The sequence below is a fragment of the Mobula hypostoma genome, chromosome 6 (genome assembly GCF_963921235.1).
Source record: "Mobula hypostoma chromosome 6, sMobHyp1.1, whole genome shotgun sequence".
NCBI lineage: Eukaryota > Metazoa > Chordata > Chondrichthyes > Myliobatiformes > Myliobatidae > Mobula > Mobula hypostoma.
In genome coordinates this window covers 169,989,465-170,017,292 of record NC_086102.1, presented here as the reverse complement: position 1 = coordinate 170,017,292, position 27,828 = coordinate 169,989,465, and the positions used below count along the sequence as shown (strand labels likewise).

The 27,828-nt window shown below is 41.3% G+C and overlaps 1 protein-coding gene across 4 annotated transcripts in view; it reads left to right on the top strand.

Annotated features, from left to right (window-relative positions):
• kalrna (kalirin RhoGEF kinase a) overlaps positions 1–27,828 on the top strand; it is a 747,932-nt gene that overhangs the window by 397,723 nt on the left and 322,381 nt on the right. For all 4 annotated transcript variants that reach the window (XM_063052247.1, XM_063052242.1, XM_063052243.1 and 1 more), the window contains exons 12-15: positions 11,491–11,660; positions 12,148–12,322; positions 20,251–20,446; positions 27,188–27,354. In XM_063052247.1, the coding sequence (XP_062908317.1) occupies positions 11,491–11,660; positions 12,148–12,322; positions 20,251–20,446; positions 27,188–27,354 (708 nt within the window). The remainder of the gene's footprint in view (positions 1–11,490; positions 11,661–12,147; positions 12,323–20,250; positions 20,447–27,187; positions 27,355–27,828) is intronic.

The following is a 27,828-nucleotide window of genomic DNA, read 5'->3' as shown; positions in this document are numbered from 1 at the left end:
CCCTTTAATAGAAATTAGAAAAAAAATCTTGAACAATGAAACTTAAGCATACCCAAGTGTAAGTTGAGTGTAATTGAGCGATCAGCAAAAGATACGATGTTCATCTGTCCCCAGCCCCAAACTGCTACGAACAAGGCATGAATACGTAACTCATTCCCTTTGCTTTTACCATGCCCCCTACTCATGTGACTAGTTCCCATAATAAACACGTAACACAGAATACAATGCTGACAGAGAACAGATACATGATTGCTACACACCCATTTACACTACTCAAAAGCTCATTTGATTTTATTCTCCCCACTTTCTCATCACCTCACTCTCATTCTATCACTAATTTACACACTCTGGGGAGCTTATAATGGCCAATTAACCTGCCACTGCATGCCTTCAGAAAATGGGAGAAAAACAGGGTACCTGGCAGTAACTTCACACACACATCAAGGAATCTGGGTTCAATGTTGGAAAGTGGTGCTGAAGTAAAGGATCAGCCATGAACTTACTCCAAATCCCCCTTCTTTTCCACCTTGTATCTTATTTAGTGTTGGTTTTCCAATTTCATTCTCACTTAGGCAAAGAGAAGCTTCACTGCTCATCTTTCCTTCTCAAGCATAACATCATTAGTTAAAATACTTACATTTAAATGAACAATTAACACAATTATATGACATTAATTTGAAGTCTATTTATTTTAACCACTGAACCCAAACAATAGTAATAATGTCACTGTAAACAGACTGTAAAAAGACTGGACCAAGGTGCATCACACAAAGGTGTAAATGAACCAATAAAATAACGATTTGTAAGCCTCTGGAAAATAATATCACTAGAGATATTCAGCAACATGCTACTTATGCAAAGTGCCCCACCCTCATATAAAATAGTTTTGTCTATAAGACAGGTTTATTTGTTGAATAGCTACTGCTGTCAGCTTAAAGAACTGTACCGAAAAGCAGCCAATGGCATAGGTGTACATTTGAGAGAATCAGTTCATCACGGCCTGTAGCAATTAAAGATTGGCAAGTCAGGAACAGAACTTACTTTATTTCATTTTATTCATCAAGCCATTTGTCAAATGTACATTTCAATAACTGAAAGTAATTAAATCATTATCTGTCTACCTATATCTTTCTGAAACTTGCCATTCGTGAAGCTGTTTAGTTTACCTTCCTAAAGCTGGGGACCTGAATAAATGTGCTTCTTGGTCAAGAGTCTACAGATAAAAGAGTTGCAAACAAAATGGCATAAAATGGGAAAGTTCAGTCAACCTTTTGTTCCTAGTGCTGGATCTTCAACTAAAATTATTTCCGGTTCTTGTTACTGCCCAAGGAATCAATGGTATATAAAGAATGAGCTCCCAACCTGATGTTCACAGATGTCTTGCTTAATGGTATCGCTCCATGGCATAGAAAAGGTTGGGAACCCCTGGCATGAAGGCGATTCAGGAATGTCCTACTGAAGTAAAAGTTTCAGCCATGATCCCATTGAATGGCAGCATAAGCACAAAGGGCCAAATGGCTTCTCTCTTTCTTTAATTCTTTCTGACATGTATGGACATACAACAATTACACCAAATACACATCACTGGTCAGTGGACACACCGCACATCTACGTGCAGCTGTCCTGTATCTCTAGGGACTTGGGTTTGATTCTGATCGTGGGTGATGTTTGTATCGAGTTTGTACTTGTCCATTGATGCTTTGGGTTTCTTCCTTGTGCTACAGTTTCCCTCCACATCCCTGACATGCGCTGTTAGGTTAGGTGTGTATGAATCATTAGCATTGAAGACTACTAAAAGAGCTAAAGGACATTTCATGAGAATGTGAGAAATAAATTACAAGGACACACAGGAAATGGAAATTAGGCCAATGGAGTTGCTCTGCTGATAGCCTACATAGACCTGATGGACTAAATAACCTCCTGTGCTGAATAAAGGAGTCTGCCAGAAGAAACAGGATCTCCCAGTGGCCACCCATTTAAATTCCATTTCCCATTCCCATTCCAATACGTCAACCCATGGGCTCCTCCACTGTCGCGATGAGGCCACACTCAGGTTGGAGGAGCAACACCTTATATGCCGTCTGGGTCGCCTCCAACCTGATGGAATGAACATCAATTTCTCAAACTTCTGGCAATGTTCCTCCTTCACCATTCCCCATCCCCTTTTCCCCTCTCACCTTATCTCCTTCCAAGCCCATTAGCTCCCTCTGGTGCTCCTCGCGCCCCCTCCCCTTTTTCTTTCTTCCATGCCCTTCCGCCTTCTCCTGTTAGATTCCCCCTTCTCCAGCCTTGTATCTCTTTCACCAATCAAATTCCCAGCTCTTTACTTTTTAATCAAATCAAATCAAATTCCCAGCTCTTTACCCCTCCCCCTCCCAGTTTCACCTATCACCTTGTGTTTCTCTCTTCCCCCCCCCCTCACCTTTTAAACATACTCCTCATTTTTCTCTCCAGTCCTGATGAAGGATCTTGGCCTAAAACATTGACTGTACTCTTTTCCATCAATGCTGCCTGGCTTGCTGAGTTCCTCCAGCATTTTGGTGTGTGTTGCTTGGATTTCCAGCATCTGTAGATTTTCCCTTGCTAGTAAAATTTAAAAGCCTGTTCAGTAAGAATGGCTTCTTGAATAAAAGACTACAGGGTGCTTGCTTTTACAGTGTGATGCAAAAGTTTGGGCACCCCTGGTCAAAATTTCTGTTACTGTGAATAGTTAAGTGATTAGAAGATGAACTAATCTCCAAAAGTCATAAAGTTAAAGATGAAACAATCTTTTCAACATTTTAAGCAAGATTAATGTATTATTTTTGTTTTGTACAATTTTAGAGTTAAAAAAAGGAAAGGAGCACCATGTAAAAGTTTGGGCACCCCAAGAGATTTGAGTTCTCCGATAACCTTTACCATGGTCTCAGACCTTAATTAGCTTGTTAGGACTATGGCTTGTTCACAGTCATTGTTAGGAATGGCCAGGTGATGCAAATTTCAAAGCTTTATAAATTCCCTGACTCCTTAAACCTTGTCCCAATAATCAGCAGCCATGGGATCCTCTAAGCAACTGCCTAGCACTCTGAAAATTAAAATAAATGATGCCCACAAAGCAGGAGAAGGCTATGAGAACATAGCAAAGCATTTTCAGGTAGCCGTTTTCTCGGCTTTTTTAGATTATGAGGACACTCAGTCCTCGTGTATTGTCATTTAGAAATACATGCATTAAGAAATGATACAATGTTGCTCCAGTATGATATCACAGAAACACAAGACAGACCAAGACTAAAACTGACAAAAACCACATAATTATAACATATAGTTACAACAGTGCAAAGCAATACCATAATTTGATAAAGAGCAGACCATGGGCACGGTAAAAAAAAGTCTCAAAGTCCCAATAGCCCCATCATCACACGCAGACAGTAGAAGGGAGAAACTCTCCCTGCCATGAACCTCCAGCGCCGCAAACTTGCCGATGCAGCACCCTGGAAGCACCCGACCACAGCCAACTCCGAGTCCGTCCGAAAACTTGGAGCCTCCGACCAGCCCTCCGACACCGTGCACCGAGCACCATCTCTGCCGAGTGCTTCAACCCCGCCCCGGCCACCGAGCAACAAGCAAAATCGAGGACTCGGGGCCTTCCCCTCCGGCGATTCTGGATCACACAGTAGCAGTGGCAGGAAAACAGGCATTTCAGAAGTTTCACCAGATGTTCCTTCGTGCTTCTCATGTCTGCCTCCATCAAATCAGGATTGTGCATGGCATCCTACTTGACAAATAACAGATATTCATCACCAGAGTGGCCACTGCGTGCTGCGTCACGCCACCATCTTCTCTTCAGATGGTAATGTAATTAAGAAATGGCAGTTAACAGGAACGGTGGAGGTCAAGTTGAGGTCTGGAAGACCAAGAGAACTGCTGGCAGGATTGCTAGAAAGGCAAATCAAAACCCCCGTTTGACTGCAAAAGACCTTCAGGAAGATTTAGCAGACTCTGGAGAGGTGGTACACTGTTCTACTGTGCAGCAACACCTGCACAAATATGACCTTCATGGAAGAGTCATCAGAAAAAAACCTTTCCTGCGTTCTCACCACAAAATTCAGCATCAGAAGTTTGCAAAGGAACATCTAAACAAGCCTGATGCATTTTGGAAACAAGTCCTATGGACTGATGAAGTTAAAATAGAACTTTTTAGCCGCAATGAGCAAAGGTATGTTTGGAGAAAAAGGGGTGCAGAATTTCATGAAAAGAACACCTCTCCAACTGTCAAGCACAGGGTTGGATCGATCATGCTTTGGGCTTGTGTTGCAGCGAATGGCACAGGGAACATTTCACTGGTAGGGGTAAGAATGAATTCAATTAAGTACCAGCAAATTCTGGAAGCAAACATCACACCGTCTGTAAATAAGCTGAAGATGAAAAGAGGATGGTTTCTACAACAGGATAATGATCCTAAACACACCTCAGAATCCACAATGGACTACCTCAAGAGGCGCAAGCTGAAGGTTTTGCCATGGCCCTCACAGTCCCCTGACCTAAATATCATCGAAAATCTGTGGATAGACCTCAAAAAAGCAGTGCATGCAAGACGGCCCAAGAATCTCACAGAACTAGAAGCCTTTTGCAAGGAATAATGGTCGAAAATCCCCCAAACAAGAATTGAAAGACTCTGAGCTGGCTACAGAAAGCATTTACAAGTTGTGATACTTGCCAAAGGGGGTGTTACTAAGTACTGACCATGCAGGGCGCCCAAACTTTTGCTTGGAGCCCTTTTCCTTTTTTGTTATTTTGAAACTAAAAGATGGAAATAAAAAAGTAATCTTGCTGAAAATGTTAAAGAAATGTGTCATCTTTAACTTTATGCCTTTTGGAAATCAGGTCATCTTTTATTCACTTAGCTATTCACAGTAACAGAAATTTTGACCAGGGGTGCCCAAACTTTTGCATGCCACTGTAACACCTCTACTTCAATTGCAATACAGAAAGTTTTGATGGAACTAGGTTGGCTTTGATGACAAAGATTTTATTTTAATTCATTCATAAATTTTCCATTTTAAGGAACTTAACTGAAAACATTAATATATATTAATATGTAAATTTTATAGACTTCTACGCGGTTGTTAATAACTTCTTTTATTCTATGCACTTCAAAATCATGAGGCAGATTTTGCATTATATGCCAAGATCACATGCTCATGCTAATTTTCTATAATTTTAAAGGATTAATAAGTACCTGGCAGTGAAAGATCTTACAGAAGAAATCCTGCAATGCAATAAATTGCACAATGTGCTGTATATCTAAATTCTGACATTCATCCAGACCTTCAGTTAGTTTTATACTGATTAGACCTTACTTTAGTTGTCATTTCTCAGTACAAATATAGATTGCATACTGTCAGCGAATGCTGTGGATGTGGTTATTAAACATCACTGATAACGTTTATGGTGAGTGATTTGGATATTGCTAAAAATAGTTTGCAATTTAGAGTGTGAATGTCATAGTTAATTGGTAATATTCAAGGAACAGTACATATCAGTATTTGAAAAAGGGAGGATGGATGAGCGAAACTGTTTTGATGGTCTGGCTAAGAAATGTGGTCATATGACTCCAAGCATAACTGTTGTACAGTTTAAAATCAGGTTAATCTGGAACAGTGTAGTTTGTCCACATTTTTGGGGACCTTAGGATCATGGAAAATTTACAATAAGTCATTTAACCCACCGTGTTGACTGAAAAAGATCAACCCAGCTTCATCTAACCTTCAAGCACTAGCCCTGGAAGTCATATGTCTGACTTAGCATTGCTTTTCTATTACGTAGACGTGGATAAAGCAGGTAAGAACATTTAGCTTTATTGCAGACCTTCTGACGTTTTGATACACATAGACTGCATTCGTATCTTTCAGAAACCTCCTGAGCAATTTCTGTGGCAGCCATCGCTATTTGTGCAGGTCTCTTTGTTCATCTGAGAGAAATAACTCTTCACGTGCCCCCCCCCCCACCACTCATTCACATTCCGTTAACCCATGGCTATCTTTGCGGCAGCTCATCCACCAGCAACTCATCCTTGCAACAAGAAATCACTTTCATAGTAATGCGCCCCTTTTAAAGTTGCTTGGAAATATTGTATTGTATATTATATTGTAACAAATTTCTTTTGCAGTGTATCTTTATGGAAGATGACGGCAAAAAGGAACATCCGTACTCTCAATGCAGTTTTGCATAGGGAACTCTCAAAGGACATTACAACTGGAATTTTCATTCTTTATGCTCCTTTCATACGCAGCATTTGTATGACCAAAATTCTGCTTTAGTGACATAAAATTCTTTGAGCAATTTTGTGGGCCTCTACTTGCTGCATCATTTAGAATTAATTAGTTTTTTAAATTGTAACCATCTTTGTGTAATTCTGACATCAATGGTATTTTTGAAAATTATTTTTGTATTTTTCACCTTTCTCCTTGTATCTTATACCACAAAATGCCTTTTTTCACTCTCCAGTGTCAGAGGCAGACAGAGTGGTAAAAAAGGCATTTAGTGCACTGACCTTCATCAGTCAGGTCATTGACTGTAGGAGTTGGTTAAAGTATAAAAAAAAGTAATTCTAAACTACACTGCAAGTAGAGGCCCACAAAATTGCTCAAAGAATTTTATGTCACGTAAGCAGCACTTTGGCACGATGTTATAGTTTTGTAAGTCAATGAAGAGGCCAGAGTTGAAGTACTATAGACAGCTTTTGTAACCCTGTTATATGAAAGATGTGGTTAACTGGAAAGATTGCAGACAAGATTTACAAGGATTTTGCCAGGGCTAGAGAGATTGTGGTTTTGGAAGAGGTTGTCCAAGCCAGGTCTTTATTCCTTGGAACATAGAACACAAGAGAATGAGGGATGACCTTATAGAACTTCTTTTATTTATGCAAGACATAGATAGAGTGGATGGTAACAGCCTTTTCCTAGGGGTAGGGAGCATAGATTTAGGATCAGTGGGGAAGGTTTAAAAGGAACCTGAGAGGCAACATTTTTGCACAGAGGGTGGTTGAGTATATGGAACGAGCTGCTAGAGGAAGTGGTTGAGGACATTTAAGAAGCACTTGGATACACACATGGAAGGACAGGGTTTAGGGCAGGGGTTCCCAACCTTTTAAAGCCTCGAACCTGATGGCATGAACATCGACTTCTCTAACTTCCGCTAAGGCCCCACCTCCCCCTCGTACCCCATCTGTTACTTATTTTTATGCACACATTCTTTCTCTCACTCTCCTTTTTCTCCCTCTGTCCCTCTGAATATACCTCTTGCCCATCCTCTGGGTCCCCCCCCACCTCCTTGTCTTTCTTCCCAGACCTCCTGTCCCATGATCCTCTCGTATCCCCTTTTGCCTATCACCTGTCCAGCTCTCGGCTCTATCCCTCCCCCTCCTGTCTTTTCCTATCATTTTGGATCTCCCCCTCCCCCTCCCACTTTCAAATCCCTTACTCAGTCTTCCTTCAGTTAGTCCCGACGAAGGGTCTTGGCCTGAAACGTCGACTGCACCTCTTCCTACAGATGCTGCCTGGCCTGCTGCGTTCACCAGCAACTTTGATGTGTGTTGCTTGAATTTCCAGCATCTGCAGAATTCCTGTTATTTGCGTAGAAAAATAATGAGGTGGTGTGCATGCATTCATTGTCCATTCAGAAATCTGATGGCAGAGGGGGTCCTTAAAGATGGATGCCACTTTTTTGAAGCATCCTCAATCTGTCAACATCAGTAAGACCAAGGAATTGATTGTGGACTTAGGAAGGGGAAGTTGAGGGAACAGATACCAGTCCTCATTGAGGGATTAGAAGTGTAAACGGTGAGCAGTTTCAAGTCCCTGGGTCTGAACATCTCTGAGGATCTATCATATTGATGCAATTACAAAGATTCACAACAGTGGTTGTATTTCATGAGGAGCTTGAGGAGACTTGGCATGTCGCCAAAGACTTTTGCAATTGTCTACAGTTGTACCAGGAAGAGCTTTCTAACTGGCTGCATCACTGCCTGGTATGGAGGGACCACTGCACAAGATCAGAAGAAGCTGCAGGAAGCTGTAAACTCCTCCAGCTCCATCATGGGCACTAGCTTCCCCAGCATCCAGAAGATGACTTCTTCTCATTACTAGCATCAAGCTGGAGGTATAGGAGTCTGAAGACACACACTCAACATTTTAGGAACAGCTTCTTCCCCTCTACCATCAGATTTCTGAATGGACAGTGAACCATGAACACTACCTCACTTTTTTTCTCTTTTTTCTTTGCACTACACACACACACACACACACGCACACGCGCACGCACACACACACGCACGCACACACACACACACACACACGCTTGTAAGTTCCAGCATGTTATTATCTATTGCAATGTACTGCTGATGCAAAGCAGTGATATTAAATCTGATTCTGATTCAGTTTATGATTTTATTAACTTTTTATACTGTTTGCTTAATAGTCATTATATAAACAGCTATTTACTTCCATTTTGATCATTTTCATTTACATCAAAAACTGTCAACAACATTTCAGGCAGTGCCACTGCTATCTAAACCATTTCTACTATACATCAGGGTGCAGAGGTCCAATGTGATTGGCCTTCTGCATCTGGCCCAGTTAAATGAAGGCATGTGACAATAACAGACAGGCCATCTGGCCCTGGGCCAGCAGGATCCAACTAAATCGTGCTACTTAGAAATTGAATGGCAGGAGAGCAATTCAGAATTAAAGTGATATATAAAAATGAATTACTGTAAGTAGCAATAACATTCTGAAGTAGCAAATTGATGTTTTAAGTAAGTGTAGTTAAGATGCAGAAACAATTTCACCAGGGATATGATAAGGATAATGTTTTAGTATTTTCAATTGAGTAGTATTTAGGAAACTGGAATGATTAGTCCATTGAGTACTAATAGGGAAATTGACCTCACACATTATGAAAATTGACAAGCTCATGAATATGTTATATTTGTATCTGCAATTGAAGACTCCTTTCTTCAAAGTTGTCTTTGTTAGTGTTCAGCTAAAAAAATGACTAATGAATAACTATTACTTCACTGTCCTGTTGATAGGTTGGTGTACACATGTTGTGGCAGCAATTATCCACTGAAAATCAAAGTACTGTTGCTTTCTACAGTACCCTCGCTGGTAATGCATCAACTCTTGCCTTTCAAGCTTTTACAGGATTTTTCATCTTTTTAAAAATGTACAAAAATCTTACAACAAAGCACATGGTGTGGGGACACTTACTGAATCATAATAATGGTTTAGGGTGGGAGGAGTAAGATTTAAAAGGTCTGAGAAGCAAATTCCTCGGGCAGAAGGTGATACATACATGGAATGAGCTGCCAGAAGACCATAAGCCATAGGACATTTGGCCCATTGAGTCTGCTTTGCCATTCAATCATGGCTGATCCTTCTCTCCCCTCCCCAGCCCCACTCCCCAGCCTTCTCCTCATCATGTCCAATCAAGAACCTATCAAGCTCTGCCTTAAATACACCCAATCACCCAGCCTCCACAGCTGCATGTGGCAACAAATTCCACAAATTCACCACCCTCTGGCTAAAGAAATTTCTTTGCATCTCAGTTTTAAATGGACGCCTCTCTATCCTGCGGCTGTGCCCTCTTGTCCTAGACTCCTCCACCATGGGAAACATCCTTTTCTTATCTACTCTGTCTTGGCTTTTCAACATTCGAAAGGTTTCAATGAGGTTCCCCCCTTCATCCTTCTTAATTCCAGCAAGTACAGACACAGAGCTATCAAATGTTCCTCGTATGATAACTGATTCATTCCTGGAACCTTGTGAACATCCTCTGAATCCTCTCCAATACCAGCACATCTTTTCTTAGATGAGGATCCCAAAACTGTTCACAATACTCAAGGTGAGGCCTCACCAGTACGTTATAAAACCTCAGTATCACATCCCTGCTCTTTTATTCTAGACATCTTGAAATGAATGCTAACATTGCATTTGCCTTCCTCACCACCAATTCAACCTGCAAGTTAACCTTTAGGATGTTCTGCACAAGGACTCCCAAGTCCCCCTGCATCCTAGAATTTTGGATTTTCTCCCTGTTTAGAAAATAGTCTGCACATTTATTTCTACTACCAAAGTGCATGACCATGCATTTTCCAACATTGTATTTCATTTGCCGCTTTCTTGCCCATTCTCCTAATCTGTCTAAGTCCTTCTGAAATCCACCTGTTTCCTCAACACTACCTGTCTCTCCACCAGTCTTTATATCATCTGCAAACTTGGCAACAAAACCATCTATTCCATCATCTAAATCATTTATATACAGCATAAAAAGAAGTGTACCCAATACCAACCCCTGCGGAACACCACTAGTCATTGGCAGCCAACCAGAAAAGGATCCTTTTAATCTCACTCACTGCCTCCTACCAATCAGCCAATGCTCTAACCATGCCAGTAACTAGAGGTGATAAAGACAACATTTAAAAGAACACTTGGACAGATACATAAATAGCAAAGGTTTAGATCAGGGGTTCCCTACCTTTTTTTATGTCATGGACCAATATACCATTAAGCAAGGGATCCATGGACCCAGGTTGGGAACCCCTGACTTAGAGAGATATGAGCTAAATATGGGCAAATTGAACTAGCTGAGATGGGCTCAGCCCTTGAACAGAAAAGACTTCAAAAAATAATGAATATTGCCCAGTCCATCATGGGCAAGGTCCTCCCTACAATTGAGCACATCTACCTGGAGCGTTGTCAAATGAAAACAGCATCCATCATCAGGAACCCACACCACCCAAGTCATGCTTTCTTTTCGCCGCTGTCATCAGAAAGAAGATACTAGAGCCTCAGGACTCAGAGCGCCGGGTTCAGGAACAGTTATTACCCACCAACCATCATGCTCCTGTACCAGCAGGGATAACCTCACTCAACTTCACTCACCCCATCACTGAACTGTTTCCACAACCTATGGACTCATTTTCAAGGACTCATCATCACATGGTCTCGATATTTATTGTTTATTAATTTATTATCATTACTTCTTTTTTTCCTTGTATTTGCACAGTTTGTTGTATTTTGCACATTAGTTTTTTTTTGGTCCACCCTGTTAGGTGCTGTCTTTCATTGATTCTGTTATGATTCTTGGGCTTAGTGTGTATGCCCACAAGAAAATGAATCTCAGGGTCATATATGGTGACATATATATACTTTGAACTTTGAGCTAGTTATGTGTTAGAAATACTGAGCAAGTCAGACCATCTATGGAGAGAGAAACAGAGTTGATATATTTGGTTGATGCTCTTCTTTAGAACAGGGTTATGGCAAAAGGAGGTTGCACAGTGATAAAAAGAATTACAAAGGTGGGCAGTCCGCAAGGAGGAATTCAAAGTTTTAGATATACATACAGAGAAATACATAACCAAGCAGAATGTAGCAAGCCTCGAGATATGTAAGGACTGTGCCTTACTCCTGTGGTTCATATCTCATTCCTAATCTTCACCCCCTACAGCTTTGGGCGTGGATGGAGGAACTTCAGAAGGAGCTACTGGAAGATGTTTGTGCTGACTCAGTGGATGCAGTACAGGACCTTATTAAACAATTTCAACAGCAGCAAACAGCAACACTTGAAGCAACCCTGAATGTCATAAAGGAAGGGGAGGACCTCATTCAGCAACTCAGGTGAGTGATGCAGACTAAGTTTTTAAAAAAATAAAATGAGGCACTACAGTTACTTTGAGCTGTGTTTATTTTAGATTATCGTCATGGCAAAAGGCACTTAGGCCTCACCATCCACTTGAACATGCATACTCCCATTTGAAATGTGATTGTATGCTTCCACTGTCTTTGGAGATACATGTTTTAAAATATTTTTATTTATCAGTAATGTTCATGACAATCCTAAATTTGTGTAAATTAAAGCTAAATCTTTTGATAATAACTCCAGAAAGGAAATCAAATGTCAGTTCATAGACAAGAGCATCTAACTTACTGCTTATTTTCAAGTAAAGCATTTCAATTTTCTTGTTTTCACGCTGCATGAACACTGAATGCACTCCATCAACCCTTTTATGTTTTGTGCTTGCACAGTTCAGTACAGTTGAAAACTTGCAGCCACAGCTTTCTGCTTTTTGGATTGTTTTAATGTTAAACACTTGGTTTGCTGCAGGGACTCTGCAATCTCCAACAATAAAACGCCACACAATAGCTCCATCAGCCACATTGAGAGTGTTCTCCAGCAGCTTGATGAAGCCCAGGGACAGATGGAAGAGCTTTTCCATGAGCGAAAAATCAAGCTAGATATTTTCTTACAACTTCGAATTTTTGAGCAATATACAATTGAGGTAAGTTCTTGTTCCACATGGGAATATTGACCTTTAGTGAAGGGATGGAACAAACATGCCTTTTTCTTGTAAGATGATGCCTGTAAAATTGGGAATTCAATGGTGACGACATTCTAAGTTTAGGATTGAAATGGATTGAAATAAGAAACACAATAATGTTCAATGATTTCTTATTTCAGCTTATCTCTGGTTAATGTTATCACATCACATGATAGTTTGATAGTAAGACAAAATAAACAACTTAATTAAAAAAAATTGAGTTTCAGTTTTTCCAAGGAGATATGGCAAGATCTCAGATTATAGCTTGTTTCATAAACTTGAATCAACCCATTCTGAAATATGTTTTTTTTTAAATTCCACATATTTAAACTAGCATATAAAGAAAATCATCAGTAAAAATGGTGAGATTTAATATGCTAACCTGTGTCAGTAGGCAAACAAGGACAAGGAATCCTGGTGGATAGTGCTGCCTACACACACAAAATGCTGGAAGAACTCCGCAGGCCAGGCAGCATCTAGGAAAAGAGAGTACAGTCGACATTTCGGGCCAAGACCAATCAGCAGGACTCTGCTAAAGAGCTTTGGCCCAAAACGTCGATTGTACTCTTTTCCTAGATGCTGCCTGGCCTGCTGAGTTTCTCCAGCATTTTGCGTGTATTGCTTGGATTTCCAGCATCTGCAGATTTTCTATTGTTTGTGATTTGATTTTGTTGCCACTCTCTTTCGAAGATGAATCAGGGTTCTGCTGCTGTGAGCAGAACTTTGAAGAACCACTGAGAATTGAAAAGGCAGAAAATGTATTCTATGGCACTTCAGTGACCATTGCCCAGGAGAGATCCGTAACACATCTACTTACTGAGCTGGCCGTCCTTTGAAGGATAGCTCCCAGATTAGATTTGCAATAAGAGGTGTGTGAATCAACATGGGAGATAAGCCAGTTTAGCTTTTACTTCTTAAATTTGTATCTGCAGATACACCTGTCTATGACAGTGAGTGGCTACCACTTTGTCCTTATAGAGACAGGATTTCAATCTCCACATGGAGGACACTCTCCATTGTGTTATGTGGCACTAGCATACTTCTAAATGTGCTGAATTTAGATCAGATATGGCTACTCAAAACTGCAAATCCATGATGTGCGATCATTGATAGGAATTAGCAAAAATAATTAGGAATAAGTAGGTAATTTTTGGATTTCAAAATTGTGTTTAGTGGAACACCATAGAGATCATTGCTAGGTCCAAGCTGTTTTCTATATGTACAGTATAAATCATTTAGATGAGTGGATATCTAAGATATTGAAGTTTACTAAAGAAACAGATTGTGTGCACTTTGAGGAGGATGCAGAGAGACTTTAGGGAAATATGGACAGGCTGAGTGAATGGGTGAGACACAGCAGATAGAATATACTGTGGAAAAATAAGGGATAATTTATGTTGGTAAAAAAATTTGAAAAGTTAAATATTTTTAAATGATGAGAGATTAAAAACTGTTATTGGTCAGAGGAACCTGTGTGTCCTTGCACACAAATCACTGAGAATTGAAATGTAGATGATATTTCAGGGAGGTTTGTTAGTGCTATTGGGGAGGCTTTAAACTAGATTTGCAGGGGGATGGGAACCAGAGTGCCAGAGCTGACAGTGGGGCTGGGGTGAAAATAAATGATGTTAAAAGTTCAAGCAAATCCGCTAATAGAAAGGTTGTGAGTGGTGGTAAAAATCTTCTGAGGTGTATATATTTCAATGCTAGGAGTATTGCGGGGAAGGCGGATGAGTTGGGGGCATGGATTGACACGTGGAATTATGACCTTATAGCAATTAGTGAAACTTGGCTACAGGAGGGGCAGGACTGGCAGTTTAATATTCCAGGGTTCCGATGTTTCAGATGTGATCGAGGCAGAGGAATGAAAGGTGGGGGAGTAGCATTGCTTGTTAGGGAAAATATTACAGCAGTGCTCAGGCAGGACAGATTAGAGGGCTTGTCTACTGAGTCCTTATGGGTGGAGCTGAGAAACGGGAAAGGTATGGCCACATTAGTGGAATTGTATTACAGACCACCCAATAGTCAACGAGAATTAGAAGAGCAAATCTGCAGAGAGATAGCAGGCAACTGCAGGAAACAGTGGTGGTAGGGGATTTTAATTTTCCATATATTGATTGGGACTCCCATACTGTTAGGGGTCTAGATGGTTTAGAGTTTGTAAAATGTGTTCAGGAAAGTTTTCTATATCAATATATAGAGGGACCAACTAGAGGGGATGCAATATTGGATCTCCTGTTAGGAAAACGAGTTAGGACAAGTGACAGAAGTCTGTGTAGGGGAGCACTTTGGTTCCAGTGATCATAACACCATTAGTTTCAACTTGATGATGGACAAGGATAGATCTGGTCCTAGGGTTGAGGTTCTTAACTGGAAGAAGGCCAAATTTGAAGAAATGAGAAAGGATCTAAAAAGCGTGAATTGGGACAGGTTGTTCTCTGGCAAGGATGTGATCGGTAGGTGGGAAGCCTTCAAAGGAGAAATTTTGAGAGTTCAGAATTTGTATGTTCCTGTCAGGATTTAAGGCAAAGTGAATAGGAATAAGGAACCTTGGTTCTCAAGGGATATTGCAACTCTGATAAAGAAGAGGGAGTTTTATGACATGTATAGGAAGCAGGGAGTAAATAAGGTGCTTAAGGAGTATAAGAAGTGCAAGGAAGTACTTAAGAAAGAAATCAGGAGGGCTAAAAGAAGACATGAGGTTGCCTTGGCAGTCAAAGTGAAAGATAATCCAAAGAGCTTTTACAGGTATATTAAGAGCAAAAGGATTGTAAGAGATAAAATTTGTCCTCTTGAAGATCAGAGTGGTCGGCTATGTGCAGAACCAAAGGAAATGGGGGAGATCTTAAATAGGTTTTTTGCGTCTGTATTTACTAAGGAAACTGGTATGAAGTCTATGGAATTAAGGGAAACAAGTGGTGAGATCATGGAAACTGTACAGATCAAAAAGGAGGAGGTCCTTGCTGTCTTGAGGAAAATTAAAGTGGATAAATCCCTGGGACATGACAGGGTGTTCCCTCGGACCTTGAAGGAGACTAGTGTTGAAATTGCAGGGCCCCTGGCAGAAATATTTAAAATGTCGCTGTCTACAGGTGAGGTGCCGGAGGATTGGAGAGTGGCTCATGTTGTTCCGTTGTTTAAAAAAGGATCGAAAAGTAATCCGGGAAATTATAGGCCAGTAAGTTTAACGTCGGTAGCAGGTAAGTTATTGGAGGGAGTACTAAGAGACAGAATCTACAAGCGTTTGGATAGACAGGGACTTATTAGGGAGAGTGAACATGGCTTTGTGCGTGGTAGGTCATGTTTGACCAATCTATTGGAGTTTTTCGAGGAGGTTACCAGGAAAGTGGATGAAGGGAAGGCAGTGGATATTGTCTACATGGACTTCAGTACGGTCTTTGACAAGGTCCCGCATGGGAGGTTAGTTAGGAAAATTCATTCGCTAGGTATACATGGAGACGTGGTAAATTGGATTAGACATTGGCTCAATGGAAGAAGCCGAAGAGTGGTAGTAGAGAATTGCTTCTCCAAGTGGAGGCCTGTGACTAGTGGTGTGCCGCAGGGATCAGTGCTGGGTCCATCGTTATTTGTCATCTATATCAATGATCTGGATGATAATGTGGTAAATTGGATCAGCAAATTTGCTGATGATACAAAGATTGGAGGTGTAGTAGACAGTGAGGAAGGTTTTCAGAGCCTGCAGAGGGACTTGGACCAGCTGGAAAAATGGGCTGAAAAATGGCAGATGGAGTTTAATACTGACAAGTGTGAGGTATTGCACGTTGGAAGGACAAACCAAGGTAGAACATACAGGGTTAATGGTAAGGCACTGAGGAGTGCAGTGGAACAGAGGGATCTGGGAATACAGATACAAAATTCCCTAAAAGTCGCGTCACAGGTAGATAGGGTCGTAAAGAGAGCTTTTGGTACATTGGCCTTTATTAATCGAAGTATTGAGTATAAGAGCTGGAATGTTATGATGAGGTTGTATAAGGCATTGGTGAGGCCAAATCTGGAGTATTGTGTTCAGTTTTGGTCTCCAAATTACAGGAAGGATATAAATAAGGTTGAAAGAATGCAGAGAAGGTTTACAAGGATGTTGCTGGGACTTGAGAAACTCAGTTACAGAGAAAGGTTGAATAGGTTAGGACTTTATTCCCTGGAGCATAGAAGAATGAGGGGAGATTTGATAGAGGTATATAAAATTATGATGGGTATATATAGAGTGAATGCAAGCAGGCTTTTTCCACTGAGGCAAGGGGAGAAAAAAACCAGAGGACATGGGTTAAGGGTGAGGGGGGAAAAGTTTAAAGGGAACATTGGGGGGGCTTCTTCACACAGAGTGGTGGGAGTATGGAATGAGCTGCCAGACGAGGTGGTACATGCGGGTTCTTTTTTAACATTTAGGAATAAATTGGACAGATACATGGATGGGAGGTGTATGGAGGGATATCGTCCATGTGCAGGTCAGTGGGACTAGGCAGAAATGGTTCGGCACAGCCAAGAAGGGCCAAAAGGCCTGTTTCTGTGCTGTAGTTTCTATGGTTTCTATGGTAAACAGTTAGGAATGCAACTGATAATTTTGTTTGTAGGTAATGTCTTGATCCAATAACCAATGAAACCAATCTGGGATTGTGTATGTAGGTCTCATCTTCCTAGCTAAGGAAGAACACACTTGCAAAAGAGGAAATGCAGCAAAAACTCACCAGACCGATGTTGAAATAGCAGATCCTATATTTTCTTACAAAAGAATATAAGAAATAGGAGCAGGAGTAGGCCATCTGGCCCATCGAGCCTGCTCCATCATTCAGTATCATGGCTGATCTGGCCATGGATTCATCTACACCTACCTGCCTTTTCCCCATAACATTTAATTCCCCTACTATGTAAAACTATGCAAAGTGTTCCTGAGTTTAGAAAAATGAAAAATGTTCTTGTTAATGGCACAATTCTGCCAAGGCTTGGCAAGACAGATGCAGCATTGATGTTTCTCATAGCTGGGGTGTCTGGAACAAATGTTATAGTCTCAAAGCTGCTTATTCGGGACTGAGATGAGAAGTAATTTCTTTGCACACTGGGGATTGAGTCAAAGTGGCTATGGACACCTCTTCAGTAAATTTAAGTTAGTGATCTATAGATTGTTAAGGGAATCAAGGGATATTGAAATGGTACGGGAAAGTGACATTGAATTGAAAGATAAGTCATTCATCAAGGCCCTCCATTAGTTGGGGTTAAACATGGAAGGTCGTCCTAGCTGTCTACGTTCAGTCGATACACAAGCTCTTATGAAAACCGGGGCAGTACAATATGGAGCATTCAGCAGGTTCCCCCTTCTACGCAGCTAATGAATCAAGAAGAACAGCAAGAGACTGATCCATTTGGCACCAGCACCGCAAGAGTTGCCAGTCAGCATTGAATTCAATGCAGGACTGCCTTAAGGATTCCAACTCCAGATTTTTCTCAGGGTTTATCCCAAAAACCACAAGGTGTACCCAAAACAAGGAGGTTTGAGATCAGAGTTTTCCTTCTCCTGGATGAGCTGCCAAACCAGGCTAACAAGCCCCTTTTTACCCAAAAGCCAATTAACGAATGGCAAAGCATGTACAAGGGGCCTAATAGGCCACCCCTGCTTTTGTCTCCTATATTCATAATTATGTTCGGACATGCACAATGAACTGTAGGATCTTTAACAATATTGTAAAAGAGAGAAACATGGGTGTACAAGTTCACAGATTCCTGAAGTTCCCAGCACGGGCAGACAAAGTACTAAATAAGGCATGTGGGATATTTGCTTTCATTGACAGGAGCATTCAATGTCAGAACGAGAATGCTATAGTACAAACAGTTATACCACAGCTGAATAACCATGTGGTGCTATTCAGCCCATCAAATCTGCTCTGCTATTCCATTATATTGGATTTATTATCCCTCTCAACCCCATTCTCCTGCCTTCTCCCCATAACCTTTGATACTCTGACCAGTCAAGAACCTATCAACCTCTGCTTTAAATATATCCAGTGGCTTGCCCTCCACAGCTGTCTGTGGCAATGAATTCCACAGATTCACCACCCTCTGGCAGAAGTAATTCTTCCTTATCCCGCTTCCAACTGGATGTCCCTCTGTTCTGAGGCTGTGCCCTCTGGCTATAGACTCTCCCACTATAGGAAACATCCTCTCCATATTCACTCTATCTAGGCCCTTCAATATTCAATTGGTTTCAATGAGATATCCTCCCCCATCCTCCCCCACCATTCTTCTAAATTCCTGTAAGTACAAGCCCAGAGCAATCAAACCCTCCTCATACCATACGTTAACCCTTGCATTCTCTGTACTGTCTCCAATTCCAGCACATCCATTTTAGATAAGAGGCCTAACACTGCTCACAATACCAACTGCCCCATCCATAGCCCTATCACTCCAGTTCCCATCCTCCCGCCAAGTTAGTTTAAACACTCTCCAACAGCTCTAGCAAACCTGCCCACATATTGGTGCCGCTCAAGTTCAGCTGTAACAGGTCATACCTTCCTCAGATGTAATTACGATTGTTCAGAAATCTAAAACACTGAACCCTGCTCCAATTCTTTGACAAGCATTCATGAGCCTATTGTTGCCTTCTCTAGAATGTGGCACAGGCAACAATCCAGAGATTGTTGAGGTCCTTGAGGTCCTGTTTTTCAGCTTTCTACTCTATATTCTCGCTTCAGGACCTCATCCTTTTTCCTACCTATGTCATTGGTACCAATATGTACCACAACTTCAGGATGTTCCCACTCCTGCTTTGGACTGCTGTGGACCTGATCCGAGACATCCCCTAGCCAGGCACCTGGGAAGCAATATGCCATCCGGGCGTCTTTTTCATGTCACAGAGTCTCCTGTCTGCTCCTCTAACTATGGAATCCCCTATCACTACTGCAGTCCCCTTCTCTTCTATTTCCCTCCTCAGCCCCAGAGCCAGACTCGGTCGCTACGGCTTCCCCCTTCTTAGGTCATCCACCCCAACAGTATCCAAAGCGATATACTTATTATTGAGGGGAATGACACTGGTTTCCTATTCCCTTTGCCTCTGTTGACCATCACCCAGCTTCCTGTCTCCTGTAACTTAGAAATAATTACCTCCCTGTACTCCTATCTTTCATCTCCTCATTCTCCCGTTTAAGCCAAGGGTCATGCAACTGCAGCTCCAGTTCATAGCCTCTAAGGAATTGCAGCTCGATGCACTTCGTGCAGATGTAGTTATCAAGAAGACTCGAGATCTCCCAGGGTTCTCACATCTCATAAGAAGAACACTTTACAAACCCTGGATTTATTCTCAACACACTAGTTATGTGTTGATAGACAAAGAAAGAGATTTAAAAAAACTAGAAATTTACTTGTAGCTTCCACCTTTTCTTGCCTAAGTCTGTTGAGCCAAACCATCCCTCTCTAACCCTGGCCCACACACATAATGGCTACACCACTTACACCTCGCCTTTGCCATGTTACAAAAAACCCTAGTAATCTCCCGCTCTGCAGCCAAACCCAAAGGGCTCAGCTTACTTTTAGAAATTGGCAAGTAAACTCCACAAGGAACTGTCTCCAACTCTCTCTGCGATCTGTATTGAATGTGTGTTAGCATAACCGAACAGCAATCTCACAACACTGGTTCTTGAGCACGACCTGCTGTCTCTTTTAACTTGGAATCTAAGTAGGATTTTCTTGTAAGTGTTTCCCTGATATAGTATAAGTGTTCAACTGCTTAAACTTACAAAGAAGGAAAGCTTCATTCAATAGGAAACTATTTACTTTTATGAATTTTGCAGAAAAATTAGGTCTTTAATGACCATCTTCAGAATAATGCAAATTATTCTTACAAACTTTATCACTTGTCTATTTTTGTGGTACATCATCAGGTAACAGGAGAGTTAGATGCCTGGAATGAAGATCTTCTCCGGCAAATGAATGACTTTAATACAGAAGACCTAACTTTAGCTGAACAGCGGCTGCAACGACACACAGAACGGAAACTGGCCATGAACAATATGACATTTGATGTAATTCAGCAGGGCCAAGATTTACATCAATACATTATGGAAGTGCAAGCATCAGGTACTGCAGAAGAGTTTCACTGTTTAAGTCTTTTTTTTACAATGGGTATCACAAAATGAGTAAATGTGATTCATTCCACAGCATTATTCAACAAGAGCATTGAACAGTACAGTATAGGCCCTTCGGCCCATGATAAGACCATAAGATATAGGAGCAGAAGTAGGCCATTCAGCCCATCGAGTCTGCTCTGGCATTCAATCATGCACTGATCCAATTCTTCCAGTTATCCCCACTCCCCTGGTTTCTCCCCACACCCTTTGATGCCCTGGCTAATCAAGAATCTATCTATCTCTGCCTTAAATACACCCAATGACTTGGCCTCCACACCCGCTCATGGCAACAAATTCCACAGATTTACCACCCTCTGACTAAACTAATTTCTCCACATCTCAGTTCTAAAAGGGCGTCCTTCAATCCTGAAGTTGTACCCTCTTGTCCTAGACTCCCATACCATGGGAAATAACTTTGCCATATCTAATCTGTTCAGGCCTTTTAACATTCAGAATGTTTCAGTGAGATCCCCCTCATTCTCCTGAACTCCAGGGAGTACAGCCCAAGAGCTGCCAGACGTTCCTCATATGGTAACCCTTTCAGAATCTTTTCTGAACCCTCTCCAATGTCAATATATCCTTTCTAAAATAAGGAGCCCAAAACTGCACACAATACTCCAAGGGTAGTCTCACACGTGCTTTATAGAGCCTCAACATCACATCCCTGCTCTTACATTCCATACTTTAGAAATGAATGGCAACATTGCATTTGCCTTCTTCACAACCGACTCAACCTGGAAGTTAACCTTTAGGGTATCTTGCACAAGGACTCCCAAGTCTCTTTGCACTTCTGCGTTTTGAATTCTCTCCCCATCTAAATAATAGTCTGCCTGTTTATTTCTTCCACCAAAGTACATGACCACACACTTTCCAACATTGTATTTCATTTGCCCCTTCTTTGCCCATTCCCCTAAACTCTGCAGTCTGTCTGTTTCCTCAACACTACCTGTTCCTCCACCTATCTTTGTATCACCGGTAAACTAAATCCATTAATACAGTAGTCCAAATCATTGACATACATCGTTAAAAGCAGCAGTCCCAACACCGACCCCTGTGGAACCCCACTGGTAACCGGCAGCCAGCCAAAATAGGATCCCTTTATTCCCACTGTCTGTTTTCTGCCAACCAGCCAATGCTCCATCCATGCAAGTAACTTCCCTGTAATTCCATGGACCCTTATCTTGCTAAGCAGCCTCATGTGCGACACCTTGTCAAAGGCCTTCTGAAAATCCAAGTACGCCACGTCTACTGCAACTCTTTTGTCTACCCTGCTTGTAATTATCTCAAAGAATTGCAGTAGGTTTGTCAGGCAGGATTTTCCTTTCAGGAAACCATGCTGGCTTTGGCCTATCTTGTCATGTGCCTCCAGTTACTCCATAATCTCATCCCTAACAATCGATTCCAACAACTTCCCAACCACTGATGTCAGGCTAACAGGTCTATAGTTTCCTTCCTGCTGCCTCCCACCCTTCTTAAATGGCAGTGTAACATTTGCAATTTTCTAGTCATCCGGTACAATACCAGAATCTATCGATTCTTGAAAGATCATCATTAATGCCTCCGCAATCTCTCCAGCTACTTCCTTCAGAACCCGAGGGTGCATTCCATCGGGTCCAGGAGATTTATCCACCCTCAGATCATTAAGCTTCCTGAGCACCTTCTCAGTCACAGTTTTCACTGCACAAACTTCACTTCCCTGCCACTCTTGAATATCCGATATACTGCAGACATCTTCCACTGTGAAGACTGATGTAAAATTTGCATTCAGTTCCTCTGCCATTTCTGCATCTCTCATTACAATATCCCCAGCATCATTTTGTATGATGTTGTGCTATTCTTTTAAACTACTCCAAGATCAATCTAACCCATACAGCCTTCCAGTTTTCTTTCATCCATGTGCCTATCTAGGAGCCTCCTAACTGTTCCTAATGTACCCGTTTCTACCAGCACCCCAGGCAGTGCAATCCACACACCTACCACTCTCTTTGTAAAACAACCTACCTCTGATTCCCCTTATGCTTTCTTCCAATCACCTTAAAATTATGCCCTCTCGTATTAGCAATTAACACTCTGGGAAAGAAGTGCTGGCTCCACTCTCTCTCTCTGTGCCTCTTATCATCTTGTACAGCTTTAGCAAATCACCTCTCACTTTTCTTCACTCCAAAGAGAAAAACTCTTTGCTCACTCAATGTTTCCTCATAAAACATGTTCTTTAATCCAGGTAATGTCCTGGTAAATCTCCTCTGCACCCTCTCTCAAGCTTCCACATTCCTGACCAGAACTGAACATACTGCTTCAAGTGTGGTCTAACCAGAGTCTTACAGAGCTGCAACAATACCTCATGGCTCTTGAACTCGATCCCCCAGCTAATGAAGTTCAGGAACGACAGATGTATCCATATAAAAGTAACCTGACTTTCCGAATACTCTGAAAGGTTTACGTGACATACTTTGCAACAAACCCCTTGGGTTCAGAAAAAATTTATGCTCCAAGTTCAAGTCTAGAGTTTGTCTAATTGACAAATTAGTAAATTGGTTTATTATTGTCACCTGTACTCAGGCATAGTGAAAATGCAGGTCAATTCATTGCAGCAGTGCATTGAGCTAGTACAAGGTTAATCACTAACAGAGTGCAGGACAGTGCCCAGTCCTCAATATCTTCCCCTGTATTTCACTTCATTGAGTAGTTTACACTAGTGGCCCCCAGCCACCAGGCCGCGAGGAAATGACATGATTTGGCGATATGCACCTTTCCTCATTCCCTGTCACGCACTGTTGAACTTGAACGCATGCGTCATCCATGTCAGCGCGGGAAGAAGATCATCTCGAGCTTGCAAATGACTGCGGGCTGAAAAGTATGTTTGACATAACATCTCTGCTGGCATTCTGGATCAAAGTCAAGGCCGAATATCCTGAGATAGCCACAAAAGCACTGAAAATGTTGCTTCCATTTCCAACATATCTCTGCAATGAATGCAACGAAAACTAAATTGCGGAATAGACTGGACATAAGGAACCCCCTTCGAGTATCGCTGTCTCCCATCATCGCTCGATGGTCCCGTCTTGTTGCAGGGAAACAAACCCAGGGCTCCCACTGATACAGCGATATTGGTGTGTTGCAATGATTTTATATATTCATACAGGGAAAATATGTGCTGTGTGTTTAATATCCAAACGTTACTTAAAATGTTATGTTGCTATTGACTTATAATTGACTTATCACTATATTCATGTGAGGAAAATATTCGCTGTGTGTTTAATATTAAATTCATTAGATAAACCCTTTTAGAAACGAACTTGAGTGTATTAGCCACTTATAAGTGACTTATAGTTGACTTATCACCTACATTCCGGTCGTGATTAACACCTCCCCCCCCCAGGGTTGCCAGCCGTCCAGTATTAGCTGGGACATCCCGTATATTGGACTAAGTTGGCTTGTCCCATTCGGGACCGCCCGTGTCCCATATTTCCCCCGCTAAGGTAGAGCATTCCTATGAAACCTTTTGTGCCGAAATTGCGTAAAGCGAAGAAGCAATTACCATTAATTTGTATGGGAAAAAACTTTGAGCGTTCCCAGACCCAAAAAATAACCTACCAAATCATACCAAATAACACAAAACCTAAAATAACACTAATATATAGGAAAAGCAGAAATGATATGATAAACACACAGCCGATATAAAGTAGAAATAATGTATGTACAGTGTAGTTTCACTGAACAGAATCGCCAAAAACAATTTGTAGAAAAAAATCGGCACGTACGCGCATGCGCACGTCACGCATGCGCACACAGGGGCCCGCTCAAGGCTTCATGGTCACGGTAGTCTTTCTCGGGGCAAACACAAGTGTCCTGTATTTGTCTGCTACTCTTGTCCGTTGGCAACCCTAACACCACCCCCCCCCACCCCTGGTCGGCCGGTCCACAAGAATATTGTCAATGTTAAACTGATCCGTGGTGCAAAAAAGGTTGGGGACCCCTGGTTTACACCCTCCATCCTGCACCCCATCCCTCCTCCCTTAATTATCATGTGGCTACAGTTAGCTTTGTAACTTCTGAATGGGAAACCAGAGTTTTGGAAAATTGATATCAAAACCTGAACTTGAATCCCACTTTAGCAGCTGGGAATCTGACCAGATTATCATTAAATTACAGAAGGGGATGATTGAAAAAAACTATATACAAAGTACTTGAATATAGTAAGTATGAAAGGATTAGTCTATTGATTTGGCAGGAACAAAAAAATTTAGAAAACCTCACTAACAGATGTGTGGCACGTCAGGACTGCAGAAGCAACACCCCAGGCATGGACATGCCTTGTAAGACTATGCCAGAAAATCCATAACAATTAGCATGGAAAAGGAGCAGTATTGATGGGCACTTGAAAGAACATACCAGGAAAGCAAATGAGATATATAGAATATGTAACAAAGAAGTTAAGATTACTTTAGCTATACAAAGACTTTTTAGTCGTATTCAAATAAATAACCTGCATTGATTCCTGAAGAACAAAAGAATAAAACAAAATGTTGCTTCTCCTGATCACCTAGCTTCAAATCGAGAAGCAGAAAGGTCAGGTTAAAGGAAGCAGTGAAGAAGCACTTTCTCACATTTGATCTTTCAGTATTTTCCCTAAGCTGTTGGACAGGACCACACTGAGCAGGATGTACTAAGGAAATGTTAATGACTGGAGGAGGATTCAGCAAAGGAGTAAAAGTGGAGAAACAAGTGATACAAAATACAACCAAACAAGCTGCTTTAAGAGATTTGGCCTGAGAGATCTGGGGTATTGAGAAGTCCGTGCAGGTTGAAGACGAAGAAGTAGTTTTATGGAGAGATGAAAGAGTGTTTCGGCTATACTAACCACTCAATATGAGCAAACCATGCTCAAAGAAAACTGCAATAATAACAATGACTGTATTGTATGTGTTTCTGTGAGGCTATTGTTCAAGTGGTATCGACTACTCATTTTTCTAAGGAGGGAAAAGTTGAGACCAAGGTCATTAAGTCAAGGGATGGGTCATATTTTTAATTTACCTGTTAACATAAGTAGCAGCAGCACTGAAGATGTCACAAAACGTGGGGAAACTGTTGACTGTTAAAGTTGTAACATTTTGAAATACTGTATGCTAAACTAGTTTTTTCATGTGGGAATACAGGGTACTGTAGGCAAAATTGTTTGTGAAGAATGATTGTAAGATTGTTACCCTATTAAGGATTGTCCCATGTGACCAGTCTCTGGCTGTAAAAAATGTTTACAGAAATGTTTGTGTTTTTCATGTTTCGCATTTGTAAGTTTGTACATTCTGTAATGGACTCCATTAGGAGCTGAGAACCCAGTGAGTGCACATACTGGGTATTTTGTACTGTGATTGTGGTGGAACTGCTGAGTTGTCTAGCATTGAAAATGGATGAGTTTGCACATCATACTTGCTATGGGGTAAGGTGTTGCAGCTTGTGTGCTGAATTGGGGCATTTACATATCCTTTGAAAAAATCATTTGATTTTGGAAAACAGATTTAAAATAAAATAATGAAACACTATCCATGCTACATGAACACCAAGTATTTCAGAGATCTTTCGTCACTTCCATGGTCATAATGTATGTCAACATTAAATAGTAACAGTCAGTAAAGGGTGCCTGAGCCTTAAAAATAATTAATACTGTGCTTGAATACCATTATGCCTATCTAGGACAGAAGGATTTAGAACCTTGGTGGATAGGCTAATCAGGTGTAGAGTACAATTAATTTGAAAAGGATCTAGTGCTTTCTTGGTATATGACAATGAATAAACTCTTCTTGGGCTTCTAGGCGGGTACAGGTATTGATAATAACCAATATTTTGATAACAAACTCCGCCACCTTCACCAGGGATCCCTGAAGGGATCTGTTATAACTGATACCTGTACCCAGCTGGAAGCCTGAGAAGAGTTTATTCCTCCAATTAATTCAATTGCCTCCCTCTGGAAGGATATCTCCAATTATGAAAAAGGGAATAGTTACATTCCGACTGGAATGATGTCCTATATTTATGAAAATGAAGTTTTTGTCACAATGGTGCACTGGCAATGTCGGAACCCAAGTGCCAAGGGAAGACAGACTCCGATGTAGAGATGGTGATGACAGTTTATTCATAATAATTCCAAAACAGTGTCAGTGGCTCAGCCTATTGCCACCACGAGAAGTGACGTTCTCAAAACCATGACCCCACGATTAGCGTTAATTGGGCATCTGTGTAAATAATGCATGTAACATGGAATCCCGAGCCTATCAAAATAAACTTAACAAGCTTATACAGAAAATACCAGGAGACCGCATTATAAAGAGATAGTCACTCAAGAAAAACACAAGGTAAACTCTAAATGATTACTGAATCTCATTAAACAACAATTAACCAATTCAAGTGGTCCAAAATCCTTGGAGTTTGATGTTCTCCTGCACCCCTACAGGCCCAAAGAGCTCATTACAGTTTTATTTGTGACTTCTTTTCTCGGGGGATTATTATCCACTACTAGGTGGGCTTGAGAACAGGAAGTGACCCTTCAATCTGACAGGTCTGAGAGGAGGGAAATTCTGTTGCATTAACTATTGCTTCTTTTCGATGTAACGGAAATAAAGTGAATTCAGATCCTGAGAGGTAGTAGAAGGGCACAATTTGTAAGTAAGCAGTGAAATGTGTTTGTTTTAATCAGGAATTGAACTGGCATGCGATAAAGATATGGACCTAGGAACACAAGTTCAGGAGCTGCTGGAATTCCTTCATGAAAAGCAGCAAGAGCTTGAGCTGAATGCTGATCAGACCCAGAAGCGCCTGGAGCAATGCTTACAACTCCGTCATCTGCAGGCGGAGGTTAAACAAGTAAGTGAAGAGTGATTTCTTAGGCTGAAGTTACTCTGAAGTATTTCTACCATTTTAGCTTTAAGCTTGAGGTGAGGCACATCAGTGAGCAAAATGGCACTGCTACTAGAGCTGCAGTCTCATGGCTGCAATGACCAGGTTCCAACCTCGGGTCAATTTTCGTGGAGTTTGGATGTTTTCCCTTTGGCTGCATGTAAAACAGGAGTGCCCAGATCGCCTGATAATTTCTATTTTCAATCTCTGTCTAACACCTCAGTACCAATGCCACAAGGAGATTCCAGAGAGTGTAAAGAAACATCAATATGCTGGCTATTATCATTTTGAAGGACTCTCGTATAAACTGCAAGACAATTAAAAGTTTCCCCATCCTGCTTTATTTTTAGATTCATGCTGGGTTTACATCAATAACAGATCCATTTCAATCATCCAAGATGTCACAGGATAGTACAGTGAGGACATAATGATTTTCCTTTT